The 20329-nt window shown below is 47.2% G+C and overlaps 10 protein-coding genes across 10 annotated transcripts; 4 read left to right on the forward strand and 6 right to left on the reverse strand.

Annotated features, from left to right (window-relative positions):
* Positions 1-19: 19 nt before the first annotated feature.
* I203_101795 (uncharacterized protein) lies at positions 20-851 on the reverse strand (the record flags this gene model as incomplete). The annotated part of the gene is made up of 6 exons (XM_019150611.1): positions 20-42; positions 97-149; positions 206-417; positions 467-545; positions 604-690; positions 757-851. 6 exons carry the CDS (start codon positions 849-851, stop codon positions 20-22), a joined length of 549 nt encoding a protein of 182 aa, XP_019000204.1.
* Positions 852-2067: 1216 nt separating this feature from the next.
* On the forward strand, positions 2068-5236 carry I203_101796 (uncharacterized protein; the record flags this gene model as incomplete). Its single annotated transcript, XM_019150612.1, has 10 exons — positions 2068-2358; positions 2418-2764; positions 2818-2963; positions 3027-3096; positions 3148-3271; positions 3326-3458; positions 3514-3666; positions 3715-4128; positions 4195-4337; positions 4397-5236. 10 exons carry the CDS (start codon positions 2068-2070, stop codon positions 5234-5236), a joined length of 2661 nt encoding a protein of 886 aa, XP_019000205.1.
* Positions 5237-5894: 658 nt separating this feature from the next.
* On the reverse strand, positions 5895-8358 carry I203_101797 (uncharacterized protein; the record flags this gene model as incomplete). Its single annotated transcript, XM_019150613.1, has 6 exons — positions 5895-5941; positions 6019-6729; positions 6776-6842; positions 6896-7460; positions 7505-8159; positions 8238-8358. The coding sequence occupies 6 exons, from the start codon at positions 8356-8358 to the stop codon at positions 5895-5897; spliced, it is 2166 nt and encodes a 721-aa protein (XP_019000206.1).
* An 883-nt stretch (positions 8359-9241) lies between these two features.
* I203_101798 (uncharacterized protein) lies at positions 9242-10298 on the reverse strand (the record flags this gene model as incomplete). The annotated part of the gene is made up of 5 exons (XM_065516954.1): positions 9242-9355; positions 9423-9519; positions 9562-9719; positions 9785-9822; positions 9938-10298. 5 exons carry the CDS (start codon positions 10296-10298, stop codon positions 9242-9244), a joined length of 768 nt encoding a protein of 255 aa, XP_065373772.1.
* A 310-nt stretch (positions 10299-10608) lies between these two features.
* Positions 10609-12309, forward strand: I203_101799 (uncharacterized protein; the record flags this gene model as incomplete). The annotated part of the gene is made up of 3 exons (XM_019150615.1): positions 10609-10992; positions 11035-11361; positions 11407-12309. The coding sequence occupies 3 exons, from the start codon at positions 10609-10611 to the stop codon at positions 12307-12309; spliced, it is 1614 nt and encodes a 537-aa protein (XP_019000208.1).
* A 159-nt stretch (positions 12310-12468) lies between these two features.
* On the reverse strand, positions 12469-12793 carry I203_101800 (uncharacterized protein; the record flags this gene model as incomplete). The annotated part of the gene is made up of 2 exons (XM_019150616.1): positions 12469-12611; positions 12673-12793. 2 exons carry the CDS (start codon positions 12791-12793, stop codon positions 12469-12471), a joined length of 264 nt encoding a protein of 87 aa, XP_019000209.1.
* A 567-nt stretch (positions 12794-13360) lies between these two features.
* I203_101801 (uncharacterized protein) lies at positions 13361-15247 on the reverse strand (the record flags this gene model as incomplete). Its single annotated transcript, XM_065516955.1, has 6 exons — positions 13361-13459; positions 13519-14080; positions 14135-14272; positions 14315-14586; positions 14629-14930; positions 14974-15247. The coding sequence occupies 6 exons, from the start codon at positions 15245-15247 to the stop codon at positions 13361-13363; spliced, it is 1647 nt and encodes a 548-aa protein (XP_065373773.1).
* A 475-nt stretch (positions 15248-15722) lies between these two features.
* Positions 15723-16516, forward strand: I203_101802 (uncharacterized protein; the record flags this gene model as incomplete). The annotated part of the gene is made up of 5 exons (XM_019150618.1): positions 15723-15777; positions 15850-15971; positions 16027-16112; positions 16188-16408; positions 16467-16516. 5 exons carry the CDS (start codon positions 15723-15725, stop codon positions 16514-16516), a joined length of 534 nt encoding a protein of 177 aa, XP_019000211.1.
* Positions 16517-16933: 417 nt separating this feature from the next.
* On the forward strand, positions 16934-19003 carry I203_101803 (uncharacterized protein; the record flags this gene model as incomplete). The annotated part of the gene is made up of 3 exons (XM_065516956.1): positions 16934-17431; positions 17605-17933; positions 17980-19003. 3 exons carry the CDS (start codon positions 16934-16936, stop codon positions 19001-19003), a joined length of 1851 nt encoding a protein of 616 aa, XP_065373774.1.
* Positions 19004-19092: 89 nt separating this feature from the next.
* I203_101804 (uncharacterized protein) lies at positions 19093-20310 on the reverse strand (the record flags this gene model as incomplete). The annotated part of the gene is made up of 6 exons (XM_065516957.1): positions 19093-19485; positions 19547-19718; positions 19764-19870; positions 19914-20000; positions 20053-20238; positions 20299-20310. 6 exons carry the CDS (start codon positions 20308-20310, stop codon positions 19093-19095), a joined length of 957 nt encoding a protein of 318 aa, XP_065373775.1.
* Between the last annotated feature and the right edge of the window lie 19 nt (positions 20311-20329).

The raw sequence follows: 20329 nt of genomic DNA on the forward strand, positions 1-20329 counted from the left end.
CAAATTCATATCATAATTACTACCAACCCCATGTCCCAGGTCCTACGCATATGACGGTGAGCGCTTCGTACGGCCGCCACCATGGACATCACTCACCGCCTTTCATTTTCCCTTTGATATTGCTTGTGATCCATCCTCCGTAAAAGTCTCTGCAGCACATATTGATCAGTATATGTTTTGCTGGAATCTTGATGATTTTACTAACCCTTCTTGCACTCCAACTTCTTCCTCATCTACGTAGCATTTCCATCGACCACCTGTTTCTGCTTCGGTCTTGCCCGTCGAGGCGTAGAAGCTCAGATAGTCTTTGATCGGTGCAAAATCTGCTGTAGGTCTGGGATACGACCAGATCCTGTTTTCTATCCCTTTTGAGGAAGATGGCGGATCAAAGGTATGATAGGATGCCTTGCCCTTCCACTAAGAATCGTCAATTTTGAAAGTAGCTGTCACTTATACATATGCTTACCTCGCAGAAAGTCTGCCTGGTTGTCTTGCTCAGAGGCACCTTCACAGATGAAGGTGCCAGGTAATACGTAGGCGGATGACTATGATATAGTCTGATGAATTGTCTGCTCCAGCCAGAACGATTTGCAGATGGCCTACCTTGTCTCCAAGACTCGGTATCCTTCGGTGGTATCAGCTATGACTGTCTCTTCACCCTCCGAGGAAGTCCATATAACCCTCAGACGGCTATGTCATGTCCTCAACATCAGCTAGAATATGTATACATGGAAGCATAGGATAAGATAGTCTCACTTGGGTGTGCGTTGCAGAGCCGGTGGCCGAGGATATCTCCAAACGTCCTCTTCGGCCTTCCGCGGTGCAAGAGGTACTGATCCTTGGGAAGTCATGTTTCTGATGAGGTAGTTTGCTGGTCTGAGAGTTCGATTGATGGTATGTACACTTCGTAGCATCGCTGACGAACAGAGAAGCAGACTGAAAGAGATACCTTTCGCTGGCGATGTATGAACCGATCGTCATCCCGATTTTACATAAATGTAGCACGCATGTCATGTCTCACAATGATCGGATGTTTAGGCTGTTTATTATGTATTTATGCATTTTGTTCTTCAACTTCACCTTGACGTCTTCTTGGCTTGCAGTCCTCTTCTTCGATTTATGGATCTATCCATACTCTTGGTAATGACTAACGAATGGTTACTATCCTCTTGGATTCTTGGCACCCTCACACTATCCCATCTCATGACTTGTCATGAAGAATAAGGATCCTTTGATAAGTCAACCCAGTCCAAGTGCAACCTTGTTGCATATCACATGTTCATGCAACACGTTCTTGACAGCACTCTCATGATATCGAGCTCTCGTCTGGGGTTTTTACTGCTCATAGGTGAAGGATGTTCCTTGGCTGTTATCAGCATCATGATGCGAAATGGGAAGCGATGAGATGTCTTGTATGTATTTTTGGTCATGACATTTGTCAGGTGTCAGGATTAACCCTATCTAACGTCTTGGCACCCCATCCTCATCTTTCGCAGTTTTCATCTTTCTTTTCTTTCTTTTCTCTTCCACCAACAGCATTACCATCATCTACACTTTTTCCATCCTTCTTCTACTTCTACTAGGCATTCATTTCATCGCACAGCACGTATATCAGAGAATGAAACTGTAGCAATACTCATCGATCAACAAACATTCACTTTATTTCCTCGGTGGACCCTTACTTCCTTTCCGTTTGTGCGACAACCCCTTCTTCCCCTCAACAATTCCCATCAACCAAACCCCACTCTCAGTCATCCTGTTCTTCGGCTCACCACATATCACTTCCAATCAAATTCTACAGCTGCACACTTCTCCACCTTGCAGTCCACACCGTCACCACAGATCACTGCGTTTCGACAAGCCTCGTCCCATCTTATCTAGTCGAGCGGGATTCAATTGGACAACCCATTCTCATTCTCTCACGCTCTTCGACGCACCTGCTCCTCACCTCACGCTCTCTCTCAAGGCATGATATAATTAACTTGACCCTCTCGACTTATCAAAAACTTCGCTCTCTACTTGACTTGATCCAATCGAAACCTCGACCTTAGTAAGATACAAGGCATCATGGTATTTCACCCATTCGAAGTCTCCGCCGCCCACTTGGCGTACACCTTTCTGGGAGGGTTCGTCGTGATATTTGGTATGCTGTCCCTCTTCTTGAAGGAGAAACTTTATATCGGTGAAGCACCCATTGCGACTGTTCTGGGCATCATCATTGGTCCACATTGTCTCGGATTATTCGATCCTGCAGGATGGGCAGGTCAGAAGGATGAGATAACGGATGAGATCACATTGGAGGTGACAAGGGTGGTCATCGCTATATCTGTATTTGCAGTCGGAGTTGAATTGCCAAAAGTGAGTCCGATTCCTCTTTGAAAAGAAGAATGATCCGCTTACTGCTGTTACACGAACAGGCTTACATGAAGAGACATTGGAGATCCCTGTTCTTCCTACTAGGACCATGCATGTTATGGGGATGGATGATCTCGGCACTCCTTATGTGGGGTCTGATCCCAGGTCTCCACTTCCTCGGTGCATTGGTCATAGCAGCAGGAGTAACGCCTACCGATCCTATCTTGGCCCAAGCGGTTGTTGGTGGAAAGTTCGCCGACAAACATGTTCCTACCCATATTCGACACCTCCTCTCAGCCGAATCTGGTAGTAACGATGGAGCTGCTTTCCCATTCTTATACATCGCCCTATACTTAATGCTCGACAAGAGTCCCGGACACGCCGTTGGAGAATGGTTTTACATGACTTGGTAAGCTTGAGCTAGATTACTTTATATCTTTCGCTGACGCTCTTCCAATCCAGGTTGTACACAATCGTCCTTGGTATCACAATTGGTGTACTTCTTGGTTTCAGTGCTCGAAAGTTCATGAAATTTGCAGAAAGAAAAAGATTGGTTGATAGACAGTCTTATGTGGCCCAATATGTCAGTCTGGCTGTTTTGTCAATGGGTAAGTCCAGACAAGATATAAAAACTGCCCAATGATAAATGCTCATATTGCAATGCGTTTCAGGTTGTACCGTACTTCTAGGTAGTGATGATCTATTATGCGCCTTCGCATGTGGTTGTGCTTTCGCTTGGGAGTAAGTCGGGTTCAATGCGTCGCAGGCTTGTTGCTGACCGATTCACTGCAGCGGATACTTTAATAAAGCCACAGAAGATGCTGTCTTCTCGAATGTTATTGATCTGCTCTTCAACTGTGCTGCATTCATCTATATTGGAGCTATTATCCCATTTGGCGAATGGAATACTCCGGACGTAAATCATATTTCCATCGAGACAATTGCGAAAATGCTGACTCCGTGATGGTAGCTCCGTGTATGGCGTCTCGTTGTCCTTGCTATTCTGATATTGATGATTCGTCGCCTGCCAGCCATTGTCGGCCTCTACAAGTTCATCCCAGACATCAAAACTTTCAGAGAAGCTATTTTCACAGGATGGTTCGGTGAGTCAGTGGTGCGAGATATAGTTCTTACGATACTAACTCAAGAACATGACAGGTCCCATGGGTGTCGGAGCTATTTTCATTTCAACCTTGGCTAGAACGAGTATACCTGAGGGTGATATTGAGAAGGATACCGCCCAAGTAGAACGTGTGCGCGAAGTCATCGGTCCTATTACAGCGTTCCTGGTTCTCTCTTCAATTGTCACCCGTGAGTTCATCCCCTCCTCCGTCACTGCTCTGCTGATCTCTCAAACAGACGGTCTTTCCATTCCCTTTTTCTCGCTGGGTCGACGAGTGCATTCGATCACCTACACCCGATCTCGTGGTCTTTCGATGGATCAGCGGGGCGACGAGCCGGCATGGACTACGCACGCTCGACGTATCTTACCAGGGCAGCAAATCACCATCAATCGTGATGACGATCCCGAAGAAGGTGATATGGGAGTGAGGCGGAGAGATACCCATCATGATGGATTCAATGGGGAGAAGCTTGAGTCACAAGATAGCGGTGGCAGCTCAAGCTCAAGAACTGTTCTTCACGGAGAAGATATCGAGATGCGGGAGCAGTATCAGGGTAAATTAGAGCCACAGCAGGAAGAACCACATGAAGGCGAGGCCGCAGAGCTGGGTCGAAGGCATTCGACAGATAGTAGAGCCTCTGGGACCAGACGTCGCTCCCGATTTTCCAAGACTAGTAGGAGGAGCTCGGTGGATAGTCGAGGATGTCATGTTGAAGGCACGGACGACGAGCAGGAAGATGAAGAGGCTCGAGGAGACAAAGAGATAGATGACAAGGCAGGAGAGAGGACACCTCCTCTTGCTGAATACCGTGAAGGCCACCATCTTGTGATTGAAAGAAAGAAAAAGGGTAGTGAGGAGGTGCGTCGATTTCCTGGAACACTCCGTCATGCAAAAAATGCTAATCATAGGAAAACCAGGTCGAAGTCGAGGTCATCCGTAATCACTTCAGTGACGATAAGCCTAGCGAAAAGGATACTTTCGTCCATCCTCATCGACTCAAGTCCAAGGAATTGGACAAGATGCTCCATATGCTGCCGAAATCGCTCGAACACGCTACATCTCACGTTCGGGATGAAGGTAAAGAAGCGGTGGATCGACTTGGTCTCGGTCTTATGCGAGGCCCAAGCACGCCTAGTGTACTGGAAAGTGATAATCACCTCGAGCAATCGATTTCGGCTCAAAGCAATCAAGCTCAAGAGAATGATAACGAGGAAGCTGTATCTGACACCGAAGAGGGCCCACCTGCTGGAAACTACCAATCGTACAACAAGATACCAGCGATCAACGTTCATAGTGGAAGCGGAAGTGAGAGCAAGAGCAAACGAAAATCCATCGCAGCCAGGCTCTTCGGTAGGAAGTCCAATGATAGCGAAAACATCCCATCAAAAGCAGAAGAAGGTCTGGCTCATCCCAATCCAACTTTACTTGTCCCGCCATCGAAATCAGATATCTCTAGACCGGTTCCGATAGTGAGCTCCCCTGAACCGATTGACGAAGGGTCGCGCAGTGGATCGTTTGGGATACCCTTGACAAGAACTATATCGGCGTCAAGAAGTCCCGCTATCCGCTTCGCACCTGACGTTGAACCTTCGTCCGAGACTGCTCCGACGATCAATAATTACGGTGCCAACGCCCCAGGCTTCAAGAAGAACCCTAATCTTGCGATGTTCAGATCTGCTTCAATACAATCAACGGGATCCAACAAAGGTGGTGAAGGTCCGAGTGTGTCATTCGTGGAACCGGAGAAGAAGCGGTAATGCAATATCTGGGTTGTTACGAATTTATGTACGATCTATGCATCGATTTCATGAACTTTTCAAGCAAGGCACGGCTGAAACTTACACTTGATATGATTACACTCGACTGAGGCTTAGTAAATCTGTGTTGACAGACTTGTTTACACTCTTGATTCATCTAATGAACTTGCCCTTCACCCATTGGATCAAGCATTATCACTTTGCCATTGTTTATCCCAGCATAACAATTCACCTTCATCTGGCTTAACCGCCAACCAAATGATGCCTTTCCTCGCTCGAGTGATGTACCCCTCCCGGAAATTGGTCCATCCATACTACCGGTTTACTCCTTGAATCAAGATTGGATGCTAGCCGACAATGATTGATTGGTCTATTGACCTTAGAACGATAGTCCGGCAATGTGGTTTGGTCATGTGTGTATATGCAGAGCTTGATAGCAGCACATCTTACAAGTTTTATTTCTGATGCATGCGTGTATTTTTTTCAACAAAGAGTTATTCCCAAAATTCCAAGATGTGTATAGACGAAGGAATGTGATGCTAGTAGACAGACAACTAATACGTGTACGTGCTGCAGAAAGGGGTATCTAATGCAAGGATATATGAAACAAAAATAGGTAATTAAGGGTGAAGAAGGAGGATTCGATTTTCGTTTTTTTTTAAGATTCCAATTTCTCCCATTCGGCCATGAGAGCAGATCCAACCGCTATCACATATATAGAATGTCAGTAAACATATCACTATAGCTTTCACAGAGCTTGATTGAGTAAATCAAGAACTTACCAGGCTCGACCTCTGTACCATCTCTCGAAACCTTGACTTCACGATCTGAATTCCATGGATTTCGCAGATGACGAGTCTTGTTGAATGGGATAGATCCAACTTTGACCCATTCAATTCGGAAGACATGACCTCGACTTTCCTCCACAAACTCATCATGAGCTTCTTCCTCCTCTCTCTCAGCTTTCTCATCGGGAGTCAACACGGTATCCTTCCTGAGAACACCTTGATCATCAAGAGTAGGTTGACGTTCAGAACCACCGAGATATTCTTGATGATCAGCTTCTCCTTCATCGTTGATTGGTACAGGAGGGAAATAATCATGTTGGAGCGCTTTGGGATCCAGCGTTTGAGCTCTGAATTCCGGTGCTGATTGAATCGATTTATTATCGTGATGAGGCTTGTTACGTATGTCAGACGGGTCGGTCCGTCGCCATCCCACGGCATGTTCCAATTTTGCTTCTTCATTTGGGGTGATCTCTCCGGGAGATGAGCTCGCGAGATGACTCTGTGAGGGAGTGAGGAAAAAGGGAGGCCGTGATTCCCCTCCGTCAATATTTGTTGTTGATTTACGAGCGATGGAGACACCGGTTGATTGTTTCTTCGCTCTTTCTTTATCGATTGGTTCGATCATCTTGGCATAACCGAAGAACTCGCCAGAACGATTCGCACCAAAGATGAGAAAGACTTCTTGAGACGTTCGAAATGCTTGGTCTAAACATACACGAATTAGACATGCTCGATCAGCCGAAAGACTCACCTAGTATAGGCTCATTGTGACGTTGAGTTTTCCAGGTACCAGTTTGGACGGATTCCTCTAGCTCAGCCTGTCCGACCCGTCAGCGATTATAAAATATGAAGATCAAATACAAAAACTCACAGTTGTCAAACTCTTCAAGATGAACACACGTCTTGGGAAATGTCGTGCGAGGAAGCTTGAATTGGTACTAGCGAAACTACCACTGGATTGATGCTTGCTCAGAGGATTTCCTTCCTTGATTATACTTTCTCGACGACGACCTTCACCTTCAGGAGGGTGTTCCAATGCAGCTGGACTGGGTGGAACAGAGTTGGCGGAACTAACAGAGGCATTACTCGTTTGTCGGGGCAATTTGGGCTCTTGATCCTTGACCCAACCTCGATGCATTCCTGTACCTCGTTGAGCTCCCACACCAGACCTTAGATCATCGTCTTTTCTTCTAACCCGGCATAGCATCCTGGGACATCTATTATCCCATGGTCGTAATGATTTTCCATTGAAGAAAGCTACAGCCCTATCGAGGTCTGCTTGCGAGGATAGATTGACGAAAGCGCAGGACGAGCGTGATATGAGAAAAATGGAAGAGGGTCCTCGCCATGGCTCAGAGTCAGCTTCTGAGTCGTTGACAGCGGGTATCGTATTGTTGAAGTATCGCCATAATTCCTCATGAGACGTGTTGGAGGGACTAGAACATTAGCAAGATAATATTCTTCATATTCATGCACTCACACATTGCCGACCCACATCACCCAATCAGACCTTCTAGCCGGTGCTTGAGGATGATAGGCCTTTCTTTCTCTCTCCTTCTCTTGCAAAGTGGTCTCTTTAGGGTTTCGAGAAGGACCACTCCATGATTGACGAGAATTTCTACGGAGTGGGGGTGACTGAGACCACTCGTTGGTCAGGGGAGGACGGATTGCCTCCATCGTAGGCTGTTGTTGTTGGTATGGCGTGTAAAAGCCAAAAGTGGAAGGCATCGAAGGACTAGTCCAAGCAGAAGGTGGTCCGCTATATGAAGCGCGATAGAACCCCCCGTAATCTCCAGCAGAGCCGTGTCTTGAGTGAGGAGGAGGTGGTCCAGGTGGTGGTGGACGGAACGGGGTGGATGACACAGCAGGGCTGATCGGTGGGCTAGTCCAGATCCCAAACGGCTGTGCTGGATTGATGGGTGAAGGGGCATGACCATCTGGATATGGCGAGTACGAGTATGCGGGATACTGGAAAGGTTGTGGAGGAGGGTAGAAGTTCTGATTGAAGGGTTGATACGGTTGCTCCTCTGGAGGAGGCTGATAAGGATGATAAGGTGGTTGAGGTGAATCGATTTGAAGGTTCTGCAACCGGTTCTGTAGATCGGGATCCACATCATCTTGCGTCTGAGCAGGGTCTGAAGGGGGGACAATCAGCATGTACGATTCGGGGACCATGCATGTGATGTTTCGACAACAGCAGTATTGATACTCACGGTGCATCCCTCCTGCAGAGTAATGACCCCCCATCATCATGTCACCACCACTCTCCGACTGTCTTCTAGACTGATAAGGAGGGTAATCCGGTGGAGGTCGATCCTTGTTGTAGGGGTTCATGCTGTGATGACCACTGTCAGATGGTCGCACCGGCACAATCAAGGATGGTGCTAATGACGATGGTGGTATGAGGGAGAGACGAAAGTTGAGTGAGGACTGTTGAAGAAAGAGGGTCTTCCACCCTGTGAGTGATGTGGTATGGTGAGGAGGATATGAGTGAAAAAGGTCGAAAAGGTGAAAGCAGGGTCATCGGAGTGCGCTTGTCCGAATAAAGAGCAGGATGACCACCATACACCATACAACATATACACCCATACAACCCTCAAAAGCATAGCATAATGATAATGATGCTGAACTCGTGAATGAGAGTAGCTGATAAGGGCTACCATTTTGATGAACGATGCATGTATTTGCAGTAACGCTAGGAATGGGAGGGATTGTTATACCCCCATACGTTCTCTGGCTGAAGGTGGTTGAGACCTCTCCAAATCGTTAGTCCCGCTCTACTGCCTCATATAATACTGACTGACTGAGGCAGATATGTTCCTCCTTAAGATCTAAAGATTGAATCGCATGATGATCAATCTTTTTGCTTCCTCGTGATAAACATCCGGATCAGCCAGCAGCGACTCCAGGTGATCGACGGATTGGAATGGAGAACTTGACAGGAACGAACGGTGCGAGATAGTCATACATATCTCCAGAGCAGTGTGCAGATGATCCAAACATGAATGAGGGTGGAATTGCAAGAACGCTTTCTTCGACAAAGCACATGGAAGTATTTGGCGACAGAGGGAACCTAAGTAATAAACCGTCGACGTGTCAGACGTGACCCCGAGTCGATGTCTGTATCAACACCACTCCATTTTAGGGGTGATCTGAAGGGGATCCGAGGATTGTAACTCTAAACATAAGGAACATAACATATCTCAGAATCTACAAATCATGACGATAATTTGGACGATTTGTCCATGAAAGGAGAGGGAGGTCGAGACGTGAGCGGGGTAGGGGCAGAGTCGTTATCCGGAACAGCGAAATGGAATCGAAGACGATGAAGCTGTATTTCCATTAGCGTTGTTCCATATGATACGAGCTGTCCATGTTAAATGAGAGATATGGCTTACAATGGGGAGTTTGGGAAATAGCACGAATACTAAAGCAGCGAAGTTGAGAACGAAAAGTATATAATCATATCTCGTGTAATGCGTTGATATCAAGAACCTGAACATCGTAAGCGACTGACCATCTCTCATAAACACTCACAATCCTATTGGGACACTGGTCAAAAATTTCTTGGCCGGTGTATACTGCGCTCCATAATCAATTTGTTCCCAGAGCGTCAGATCGTCATATGCGCCGGCAGAAGTCATTGTTGATTCGAACGGGACACCAGTGGCGTGATGAAACATGAGAAATGAGACCTGAATGCCAACAGCTTGTTAGTTTTGATCGTATCGAAAGTTCTTTCGTATTGATATCCACTCACAGACATGTAACCGAGATTAACGATTGTCCAACTGACATCTTGCGTCATCCCGGGGATAGCGTCAATTAACATCTTGGCGAGCAATATAAGCAGCGGATGCATGACCCAGGAACCTATCATGTCAGCTTCGATTGTACATGCTTGTTGACATACCTGGAGCATTGACCCATTCAGCATTCTCATTGTTACCAACACCCAATCTATCCACAACGTTGTCAGGGTCATCGCCACCAACTTCGGTCACCGTGACCAAACTGCTACTTCTGGCACGTCCTTGGGGTTTGCGGAGACTTGGACTCGAAGAATGATGTTGATTCGAGTTCCCAGACGCATGTTGACTTCTTGACATGTTATTCGAAGATTGGGAGCGGAATACGGTGGAACGAGAAGGTTTGAGGGGAGACAGCGTGTCAAGGTTATCCAACGCGGAGTCCTCTGGGATGGGTTGTGAAATTGATCTCGACCTGGAAGGGGAGTGAGGCGGGGCTGTGAGCGTGACCGAGGGGGGAGCCATGGTGCGAGAAGAGATGGAATGTGAGACGGATTGGGTATATGTAGATTGATAGAATGATGATATCCACTGATAAATATCCAGTAGCCAGTGGTCTCACTCGGAGAGAGACCACCCACTCGCACTCGCGGTTACAACACCTACGCCCCTTATCAATGCCAGTCAACAGATAGCCACGTCACTTTGATGGCACGTGGTCGGGCTATCACGCTCTCTTAAGGTGAAATAAAAAGTTGGAAACTGAGATCTATCATCTTATGACCATTAAAATATCAACATACATGTATGACCCTCAACGTTGATCATCAGAACCATGTCCACGATCTGCAGGTCATGCCGGTCTTTGGCCTTCTCCAAGCGGAGTTTCGCTGCAGCAGCTACCCCTCGTCCAGCTCGTAACCCAAAATCACTTGCCAACAAGCGAACCCCCTTGCCCAGATTAGGTCGACAAGCTCCCGAGCAGGAAAGTTTAGCGGTCCTCATCCAGAGGCTAGCCAGGCTCAAATCAGAGAATAGACGTCCCAGACCCGAAGCGTATGTCGCCATACTCAGAGCTGCTGGGGATTTCTCACTCAGTCGTACAGCACATGGTGAAGAGTCGGAGAATCTAGGATGGCAAGTAGCTCAAGCGGCCTGGGAAGATGCCAAAGCAGGAAATGTTGAACTCGGTCCGGAAGGGATGGAAGCTTTCTTGAGGGTGAGTTACCCAATAATTACAGACTCCTGCTGATTTTTGTAGTTTTCCGTCATATATCCTCATCTCCTTCAATCATTCTTGCTATATACCGATTCAAAACTTGCCGGAAGCTATGAAGGTCTTGCTCGAGCAGCCTCTATCAACGGCAACCTCGAACATCTCATATACGTTATCAACGACCTGTTCGTCAATGACATACCCGTTCCTCTGCACACGGTCAAGACCGCAATTCGTTCGGCCTGCGAGTGGGGATGTCCTCGTCTGGCTTTACAGATCGCGGAGAAGATAGAAAATGATTCGGCTGTCGGTGTAAGATTGGATCAAAGTGCATGGGTGGATATATTGATAGCCAGTGCGGACGCTCATTTCGTAAGTCAGAATCGATAAGAACCGCGCTGATCGATTACTTTGTAGCTTTCCGGTGCGGAGACAGCTTGGTATAGGGTCAAATCAAGCTATACAGCCGATGAAGGGCTTATCTTATCCTTGCTCAACGCGGCGGGGCGATGGGGTAGACCGGATTTTGCATCTACCATTCTTGAATCTTTACCTGTTGCTCCTCAGGAACAGCACCTCGCACCGTTGTTAGAAGCATTTTGCAATGCTGGAGAAATGCCGAATGCTTTCCAGGTGCTGGTATCCATCCGAGAAGCTGGTCTTACACCTACAATGGCTACCGTCCAACCTATTGTCTCAGTTTTATCCAATGCGGAGGTGATAGATCAAGCATTCTACGGATTAGAAGACATGTATAAAGCAGGACAACCGATCGATATCACAGCATTGAACGCTTTGATCGATGCTTCAGCTCGACTCGGCGATCTTCAAAGGGCTAGAGCAACCCAAACAGCAGCTAGGGATCTCGGTCTGACACCCAATGTGGACACCTTCAACCTAGTACTGTCTTGTTGTATATCTGCGCAACATCGACCACTCGGTGATACGATACTCAACGAAATGTCTTCGCAATCTTTATCACCCAATGCTCCGACTTACGAAAATATGATCAACCTCTGTCTTACTCAACCAAAGTATGAAGATGCTTTCTATTACCTTGAAAAAGCGAAAGCCGATGGATTCAAGCCTTCATATGCGGTTTATAACTCTCTCGTCCGCAAATGTATCACTACTAACGACTCTCGATGGCGATTGGTGGTGGATGAGATGAAGTCTATTGGATATCGGTTGGATAATGAATTGCACGAGTTCATCAACTCGGGTGGGAAGCCTCGAAGAGCTGAGAAAGGTAGACGAAGATCAGAGGAATCAAAGAGGAGTGATAGTAAAGGAAAGCAGCGGTCCGAAAGAGGAGAATAGATCAAGGCTAAGAAAACAATAGCATTACAAGACGCTGATACCCGTCAGACTAGTTTAATACATGGATGACATGCATCAATGCCGATGGGATGATGTACGTTGCTGACGGAGGACATGGATGGCTATTGCTACAGATGCATATAATTGTAAGATACAAGTTTACTCTAGATCAGCGACAGCAGCATCTACTTCATCTTCTTGCTTGAGAGGTGAAACGTCCTTGTTGGATGATCGGGTGTAACCCTCGGAATCGTCGAGTACTTCTCCACCACCAATAGAATCTTTGAGACCCTCAACTTCATCTGCAAAACCCAAGTGCGAATCAGCATGGTACAATGAGAGAGGACAATTACAATTACATACCTTTGGAGATAGTGCCAGTAGCCTCACTTTCCTCGGCTGCTCGGTCCTCAGCAGCGACGTTGAGGTTGGTCTCGGGGACGTTGGCGTCGGCAGTAGATACGAAAGCTTCGTCAGATGACATGTTGTTGAGTATGATTATTATGATTGGGTTGTTTGGTGGTAAAAAAAGTGAATGGCTTGTTTGCTTATTTATTTATTTGTTTCGTGATGAAGAAGGAGGGGGAAGTACTCGAGTTCAACCATTTCTATATATATATATGTTAATCCCATTCATGATGACGCACATTCTTAATGTTGAGATATGACGCAAGTTAATTCATTTATCGACCAAAAGATGTCAACATCGGACATGTTCTGACTGCAAGTCTCAGTTAATGAATTGATGTCATGATCAGCCGGCCACTATAAATCACTCGATCGATCAACAAATCTTGGTTATGATCGGATCGACGATAAACAACCTCACTCCTAGTGGAGTCGTGCCTGAATCGGTTGAGAACATTACGAGTACTGATTTTTACGAGAGATCCCAATCGGATCGCGAATGCGCGAATGCAGGTAGCGTGTTAAATTTGGTAATACCACTACTGTAAAAAGTATATGGAATCAAATCATGTACGCTAAATACATAAATGCGATCTACCCTATGCGATATACGATGATGATTTACAAGAGATTTGGATAATGATCATTTCTGAGATTTTTTGATCAGACGCTGCTTCTCCGCTTTAGGCATCTTGTTCTTCCTTTTCTCTCTATTTTCCTCTTTGAGAGCCTTCTTACGCTCCTGTACAATGTAATGAGTTAGTACTTTTCTGATGATCAGTTGATGATCAAATAGCTCACCTTTTTAGCATCTTTGTCTTCATGACGGAATCCCCGTGATTTATGAGGCTGTTCATCTTGCGCCTCATCTTCTGACTCGGACTCCTCCTCCACTTGGTCATCCTCAAATCGTACTTCCTTGACTTCTTTTGGCGCTTTCTCTTCCGTCTTGTCCGCAAGCTTCAATCCAGTGATCCCAGCATAGATCAGATCGTCACCACCTCCACGTTTTAAGAAATCTACATCCCGTTCAGGATCGTACACTTCCGCTAAAGTCCTGGGAATATAAGACGACAAGAAGACGGCGTCATCGGTCTTGTTTGACGGCTGACCCAACCACTCGGTGACGATCGCTGCAAGCTTATCATCTCCGTCGGCACTCAATTCTTCCTCATGGCTGGGCCCAATGTTCTCGGTGACTGTGAATTCCCATGCCCGTCGAAGTCCTAGACACTTAACCCCACGACGTCCGAAGAAATCTTCTACATTTTGAAGATCGGCTCGGAGAAAATCGAATGCTTTGGGATGATCATGCTCTACTGATTGAGATACATCGATGATCCACAGATGTCCTTGATGTAGTCTACCTTACAAATCAGCTGTGTTGCATCGTGCACAATTCTGGAAACCCACTTACAGTATGTTGTACTCGCTCAGATCCGCGTGTACTAGATGACAATGCTGGTACATCCGTCGAACAGCTATCACAAGCTCCGCATATAAGATGTCTAAACGATCCGCTTCGATTTCCGCGTCTTTCAGTCGAGGAGACGCACTAAATTAGGTCAGTTTTGGTCAAAAATAGCCTGAAACTCACTTATCTCCATCGCCCAGAAACTCCATTACCAGTACATTCTCCTTACAATCAAACACTTTTGGTGCGCGTATACCACCTTGCACCAACCGTCGTAGATTTCGTAACTCTTTTTCAGCCCATACCCTCACCATCTTTCTTGGGTTCTTCGACGAGGTATATTCTCCCTTGAAACGTTGTTCTCCAATGATATAGTTTGACCTCGATTTGAAAATGAGAATCGATGTTCTGTAGATCTTCACAGCAACTCCAGGCAGAGCATAATATACATTCGCCTGAACGGTCAGCAGGTTTTTTTCCCGAGTACTATTACTCACTTCTTTTCCTGTGCTCACACATCGTTCGATCTTTCCTATTATATTACGGTTGACAAGCCCGGCCAAAACCAATCTCGTTCTAGAATCCAACACCTGATCCTGAGTGGCACGATCGCTTTTATCTTTCTCCTGTTTCTCGTGAGCGATTTTCGGATTCATTGCGACTCCAACGCCGGCAAGTGGGTTGCTCTTGGCGATCTTAGATGATGACGACTGAGAAGGAGCGTTCCGAGCGGGTAGAGGAGCATTGCCCGTGGTTGCAGCATGTTGCTGCCTCACTCGATTATATTGTTTGGTGAAATCTACTAAGATTAGCACAATTGTGCTTTTCCCATGGACACTCACCTCCATTCGCTAGTTCCCAATCTTCGTCATCGACATCCCAATCACCTTCCTCGTCTTCTTCCAAGTTGCCCTCATTGTCTACCCCCACATTCTGCTCGGAGTGCCCATCGGATAGATCATCAAACGGTAGTCCTTCTTCCGACTCCTCCTCGATACTGGAACCACTGGCGTCTGACCGAGCATCATCAAACTGGTGGGTAACCTCAGCATCCGTGTAAGGGACAGTATCCTGACTTCTCTGATCGATGTAGCCTTGACTTGACCTCCTGGACATCGTTAATGCTGTTTATAGCGAGTATTGGTGATATTGGTGATACTGGTTGTAGTCGAATGATGTTATTTTGAATTTTGTGCGAGCAGACTGTTGAGTGGCAAATATATCGATTCCAGGTCATGTGGATGTCACGTGCCAGACATGCTGTCGGCGTGTGTGCACAACTTACGTAACTACAGGGCTGCAGACTGGCAGGTAGTGTTAGTACGTCATAGTTGTCTTTGCACTTTCTAAGAGAAAGAGAGAGTATCAGGTGAACAGGTGAACAACCAATGACAACCAATAGCAGGGACTCATTCGCTCTCATTCCATTCCTGTTTCTATCTCTCTCCCTCTCTCCCTCCCTCTCTTTCTCTCTCTCTCTCTCTCTCTCTCTCTCTCTCTCTCTCTCGTGTGTATTCTCATAATCGATACAACAACAACAACGACGATAACAGCAAGTCATACCAACAACTGAAACCAACCCATATCCACCATGTCTCCATTACCAGAAATCCTCTTTGACGTAGCAAGAAACCCATTCTTGGCAGGTAAGCCCATCTCATCTAGTCGTTGGGGTACTGTGGATCTCGCTGATACCTTCACCTTTCTGCACCTCGCAGTGGGTCTTCCCATCGGTCTCGGAATGGCCAGTGGCTTCGCTACCGGCCAATCTTCCAGAAGCAACTGGTTCAAGAACATGACTCCTCCCCCTGGCAACCCTCCCAAGGAGGTCTTTGGCCCTGTGAGTCCGCTCATCCAGAGCGAGATGTGCCTGCCGTTGCTGACCCCGCTACCAGGTATGGACCATTCTTTACGGTCTCATGGGTTACGCTTCCCATCTCACCGTTCGAGCCTTTGACAGTGCAGTCACTCCCTCCGGAACGTAAGTTGTGAAACCTCTTGCAAGCTCTCCCTCTGATCGCTAAGGGGACGCGCTGATTGTTCGTACACCTCTCAGCGCTCAAGCGGATCAAGCACTTCAGCTTTATTACGGTCAACTCCTTCTGAACTTGCTCTGGACACCCACCTACTTTGTCTTCAAGCAAAAGGAACTGGCACTTGGTAACATACTTGCCTTGTTCGGAACAGTCACCGCGATGACTGTCAAGATGCACAATCTTTACACCCCATTCAGCACCACCTGGTTCTTGGCCCCTTACTGTGCTTGGCTCGGTTACGGTGAGTGTCCCTTCACCGCTTTAGCTGTCCATACCATCATACTGACGATCCTCTGCAGCCACCTACCTCAATGCTGGCTACGTGTTCCTCAACCGAGACAGGAAATAAGGACTGAAGATAGTATATGGTCAAGATCTAAGTAGCGATTGCAGTGATAATGACATGTAGCGTAGTGAATGTATCAAATTGCGTTTGGACAAATGTTCGTGCATGGTCCTCTTGCATGGTCTCCTTTGCATGATTCTCTGTAAGCGTCGTTGGATGTATGGGGAAAGATGATGATGATGAGGGACTTGGGTGATTGACAACCCACATAAAATCTAAAAACACGCGTTGAATGGTTGAATGAAAAGAATTAATCATTGTTTCGGTGTGGTGACCAGAACACATCTATCATCAATCAAACAATCACATAACAATTCGTCATCACTGTAAGCTACAGCTGCATAAGATTTCATCCTCATCGGCATCGGTATCGGCATCATCAGGAGATAGATCTGCGCTGCGAGCTCTGTGCTGCCTGTGATGTCTCGGTCAACCTTTGATCTTCACGCAAATTATCCCCCTTCACCTCCTCCTTCTCGGTCAAGACGTCCGCCTCCTCTTCGCGTCAACACTCACAGCACTGCGCCTTCTGGATCATCTATCAGATCAGCTGGTCATTCTCCCGTCAAGCCCGGCTTCTCATACAACCTCCCGACCTCCATTGAATCGCCCAGTCACTCACAGAATCGTGCTCGCCCCGGTGGTCTAGCTGCATTGAGCGGTGATGTCCCAGCCCGCGTCCGCTCTCCTCCTGTCACACCTGGATCGAGAGCTCACTCTCGAACAGGACAGTGGTCGCGTAGAGGATCAAATGAGTCGAATCTACCGCCCGCTGTGGTACGTCATGGCTCTGAACAAGGACCTTCGAGATCTCGTAAAGACAGTGGAGTCCAGAGTCCACCATTAGCAAGTGTGTATTCCGGCAGAGAAGGGATCAGCTATCACAGAGTCGAGGGAGTCAGGAGTCCCAATCCAGATGTGAGTTCACTTCATGGTGACGATAGCTAATCATTTAGGATTTGCAACTGTTCGCCCATCACTGTCGTCTGTTCTACTTTTCTCCAACACCTCCTGAAGAATCCTCTTCATACATATCGTCTACGCTAGCTTCGCTCCCACCATCACACCGGGCTGCCTACACAAGACTCCAGTCATCACTCAGATCGCTCGCGCATCTTCATCATCTACGTCTGCGGATATCGTCATTCCACGCGCTCATATCCAGTACCGTATCATCTGCGTCATTATCTCCGCTATCCCGTCAAGACCTCGTCAGTCCTCGAGCTAGATCGGAAAGGAGTGAGAAAGCCAAGAAATTCATTTCTACTTGGTGTACAAGTAAGACAGGAGGAGTTGAGCCGTTCTTTAGGGGGCTCTGGGGTGCTTTACGTGCTCAGAGCCGAGGAGATGTTGGTCGAGGTGGGGCAGGCTCATCAAGGGTGGTCTGGGAGATAGATGATGCTGTGTTTCTGGAGTCAGGGTGAGTCCGTCCAGGAAAGTGTTTAATCAAGCTGACCAAAGTACAGAGGCAACGAATTCATGCATGAAGTCGTAACTTTTATAAAAGGTGTCCTTGGCTTCGAAGATCAACCACTTACATCTCCTCCTAAACTCCGTCGAATAAGAACTTTACCTAGGTCATATTCCGAAACTAGGTCGAGACCCCCACCTCGACCTTCACCTCATAAAGCACATGTAGGATATGATAGTCAAGAAGAACTGGCTGCTTCTCCGCCGGACCGTTCCCGCTCCCGTACATCGGATTCTCGATCAAGAGCTATCTCAGATCCGTTCACCGATGCTCGACCCCATGGACGTGGGCCTGCGCCTCCCCCACCTCCATCCCGCAGACATGCCTCTACTTCAGCGACTCTCAATGCACAAACCATACCCAATCCTTTGCAGCGGGGTTCATCGGATGACATGGTCCCTTCTCCCAATCCCGAATCCCCTTTGCTTGTGCAGGATCTAGCGGTTGAGTACTCTGCAAATGGTCACAATCGACCTCCAGTACCACCCCGTATATCGGAAGACCGTGTGCATCTCCTTGGTCGCCGAGCAATGAGTGATACTAGCGATGGTGGTTTCGGCAGTTTCTCTCAAGCTGCTGTACAACCCCTCGAAGAAGATGATGAGGACGAACCAACTGAAGATGACATCGCTGCCGAGGAAGCTGATCTCAACAAACCTCGCTTTAGATTATGGATATTCCCTGCTCACATATCTGATCAAGAATCGGAACATCTACAAAGCCTCTTCCCTCGATTTATCGGCGCGAAAGGTGACGTTCGATTCCCCTTTGTCAGACCGGGACATGGGGTAAAGGCAATGGAGGAAGCAAGGTGGGAGGCCATAGCTGTAGGTAACATTGATGACACCCAGCCCAAGGTTATCCGTGTACCCAAAGTTGAGGTTGAAGATGAGGAAGGGGTAGTAAGATGTGGAACAGGGAGAATGTGGGTTGGAGGTGATACGAGAAGACCCGGATGGCAGGGAAGCAAATGGTTTCGATTCAAGAGATGGTGGCGAAGGTTGTTTGGAATGGGTTAGTGTCATCCGTTAGTTTCATAGATCTGTAGCATGAACGTCCCGACTATACAAATGTACACAATTGCATGAATTGTTGTTACTTTTATTGATTATGTACGGGTTCTCTTTGCGTCATCATTGTCATCATGTTCTGACTTCCTCTTCTCACCGCCGATATTTTGTTTGGCGTTAGCCAAATTGTCTTCCCTCTGTTTGTTTTTGGCAGCGACGAGTGCCCTGAAGTCACTTTGTCCTTGGGCGGCTACTCCGGATCCATCTTTCGCAGCAGCTACAGTCGAAGCGGCGGCAGCTACTGCAGTCGGACGAGATTTTGCAATGACCTTGGCCTTCCGAGTTGCTCGAGGTGCGAAAGAGGTGGATGAGGTTGGGACAGCCGCGGGGACTGTAGAGACGCCAGTGGATCGATTTCTTTGGGTGGAGAAGTGAACCTCCTTGCCCTCGAAGAGAAGCGGTTCTGAGCGAAGTAGGAGTTTCCCAACGTCCTGGAGTTTGAATCCTATTAGTCTCACTCAACGTGGGGGAAAGATCCGAGCTTGCACTCACTTGAGACGACTCGAGCTCCGCTACAGCTTCTTGAGTTTTCGCGAACAACTCCAACCTTCTGACTGGAACTATCTTTTCGAGCCATTGTTGAAGTAAACCTTCTTGTGTCTTGTCAGGTAGACCCGACAGGGTTACCAACCTATCCCTTCTTTCTGCAGCTTGATCCGGTTTACTGTGATACAATCAGCGATGTCGTCGATGGAAGCTGAGTACTCACCGATCTTTGGCCTTTTTATTGGCATAGTTGGGGTCGCTGATTTGCACCTTCAGGATCTTCCTCTGATAAGGGGTACCATCGAGTGACAAACATGCATTTGCTTCGGCCTGATTGACTTAGCTCGAGATCTTCCAGCAATGAATGACTCACTTCTGAAGCCATTTCCACAAAAGCGAAACCCCTACAGACCTTCTTGACCGAATCCCATCCAAGCTTGAGATGTCGAATCGTACCGCACTAAAACTCGCATAAGTAATCACACTCGAAGCAACGCAATAGGCAATCTTACATCTTTCAGCAAACCTCTAACATCGGACTCAGTAGTTTTGTCGTTGAGCCCACCCACAAATAATGTGGAGTTACTGGCATCACTGCGTTGCGTTTTGGCTGAAGGATCCGAAATGAGTACATTCATACCAAAACCTTCCGGAGAGGCCTTGTACCCATGTAACAGGAGAGCCTCTTGCGCCGCAGCCTTCATCAGGAAAGAGTCAACTTCAATCATAAACGGGCGACACCGTAGACGGAGACATACAGGAGTTTCCATGGTTATATAGCAGAACCTT

The sequence above is a fragment of the Kwoniella mangroviensis genome (assembly GCF_000507465.2).
Source record: "Kwoniella mangroviensis CBS 8507 chromosome 1 map unlocalized Ctg01, whole genome shotgun sequence".
Taxonomy (NCBI): Eukaryota; Fungi; Basidiomycota; class Tremellomycetes; order Tremellales; family Cryptococcaceae; genus Kwoniella; species Kwoniella mangrovensis.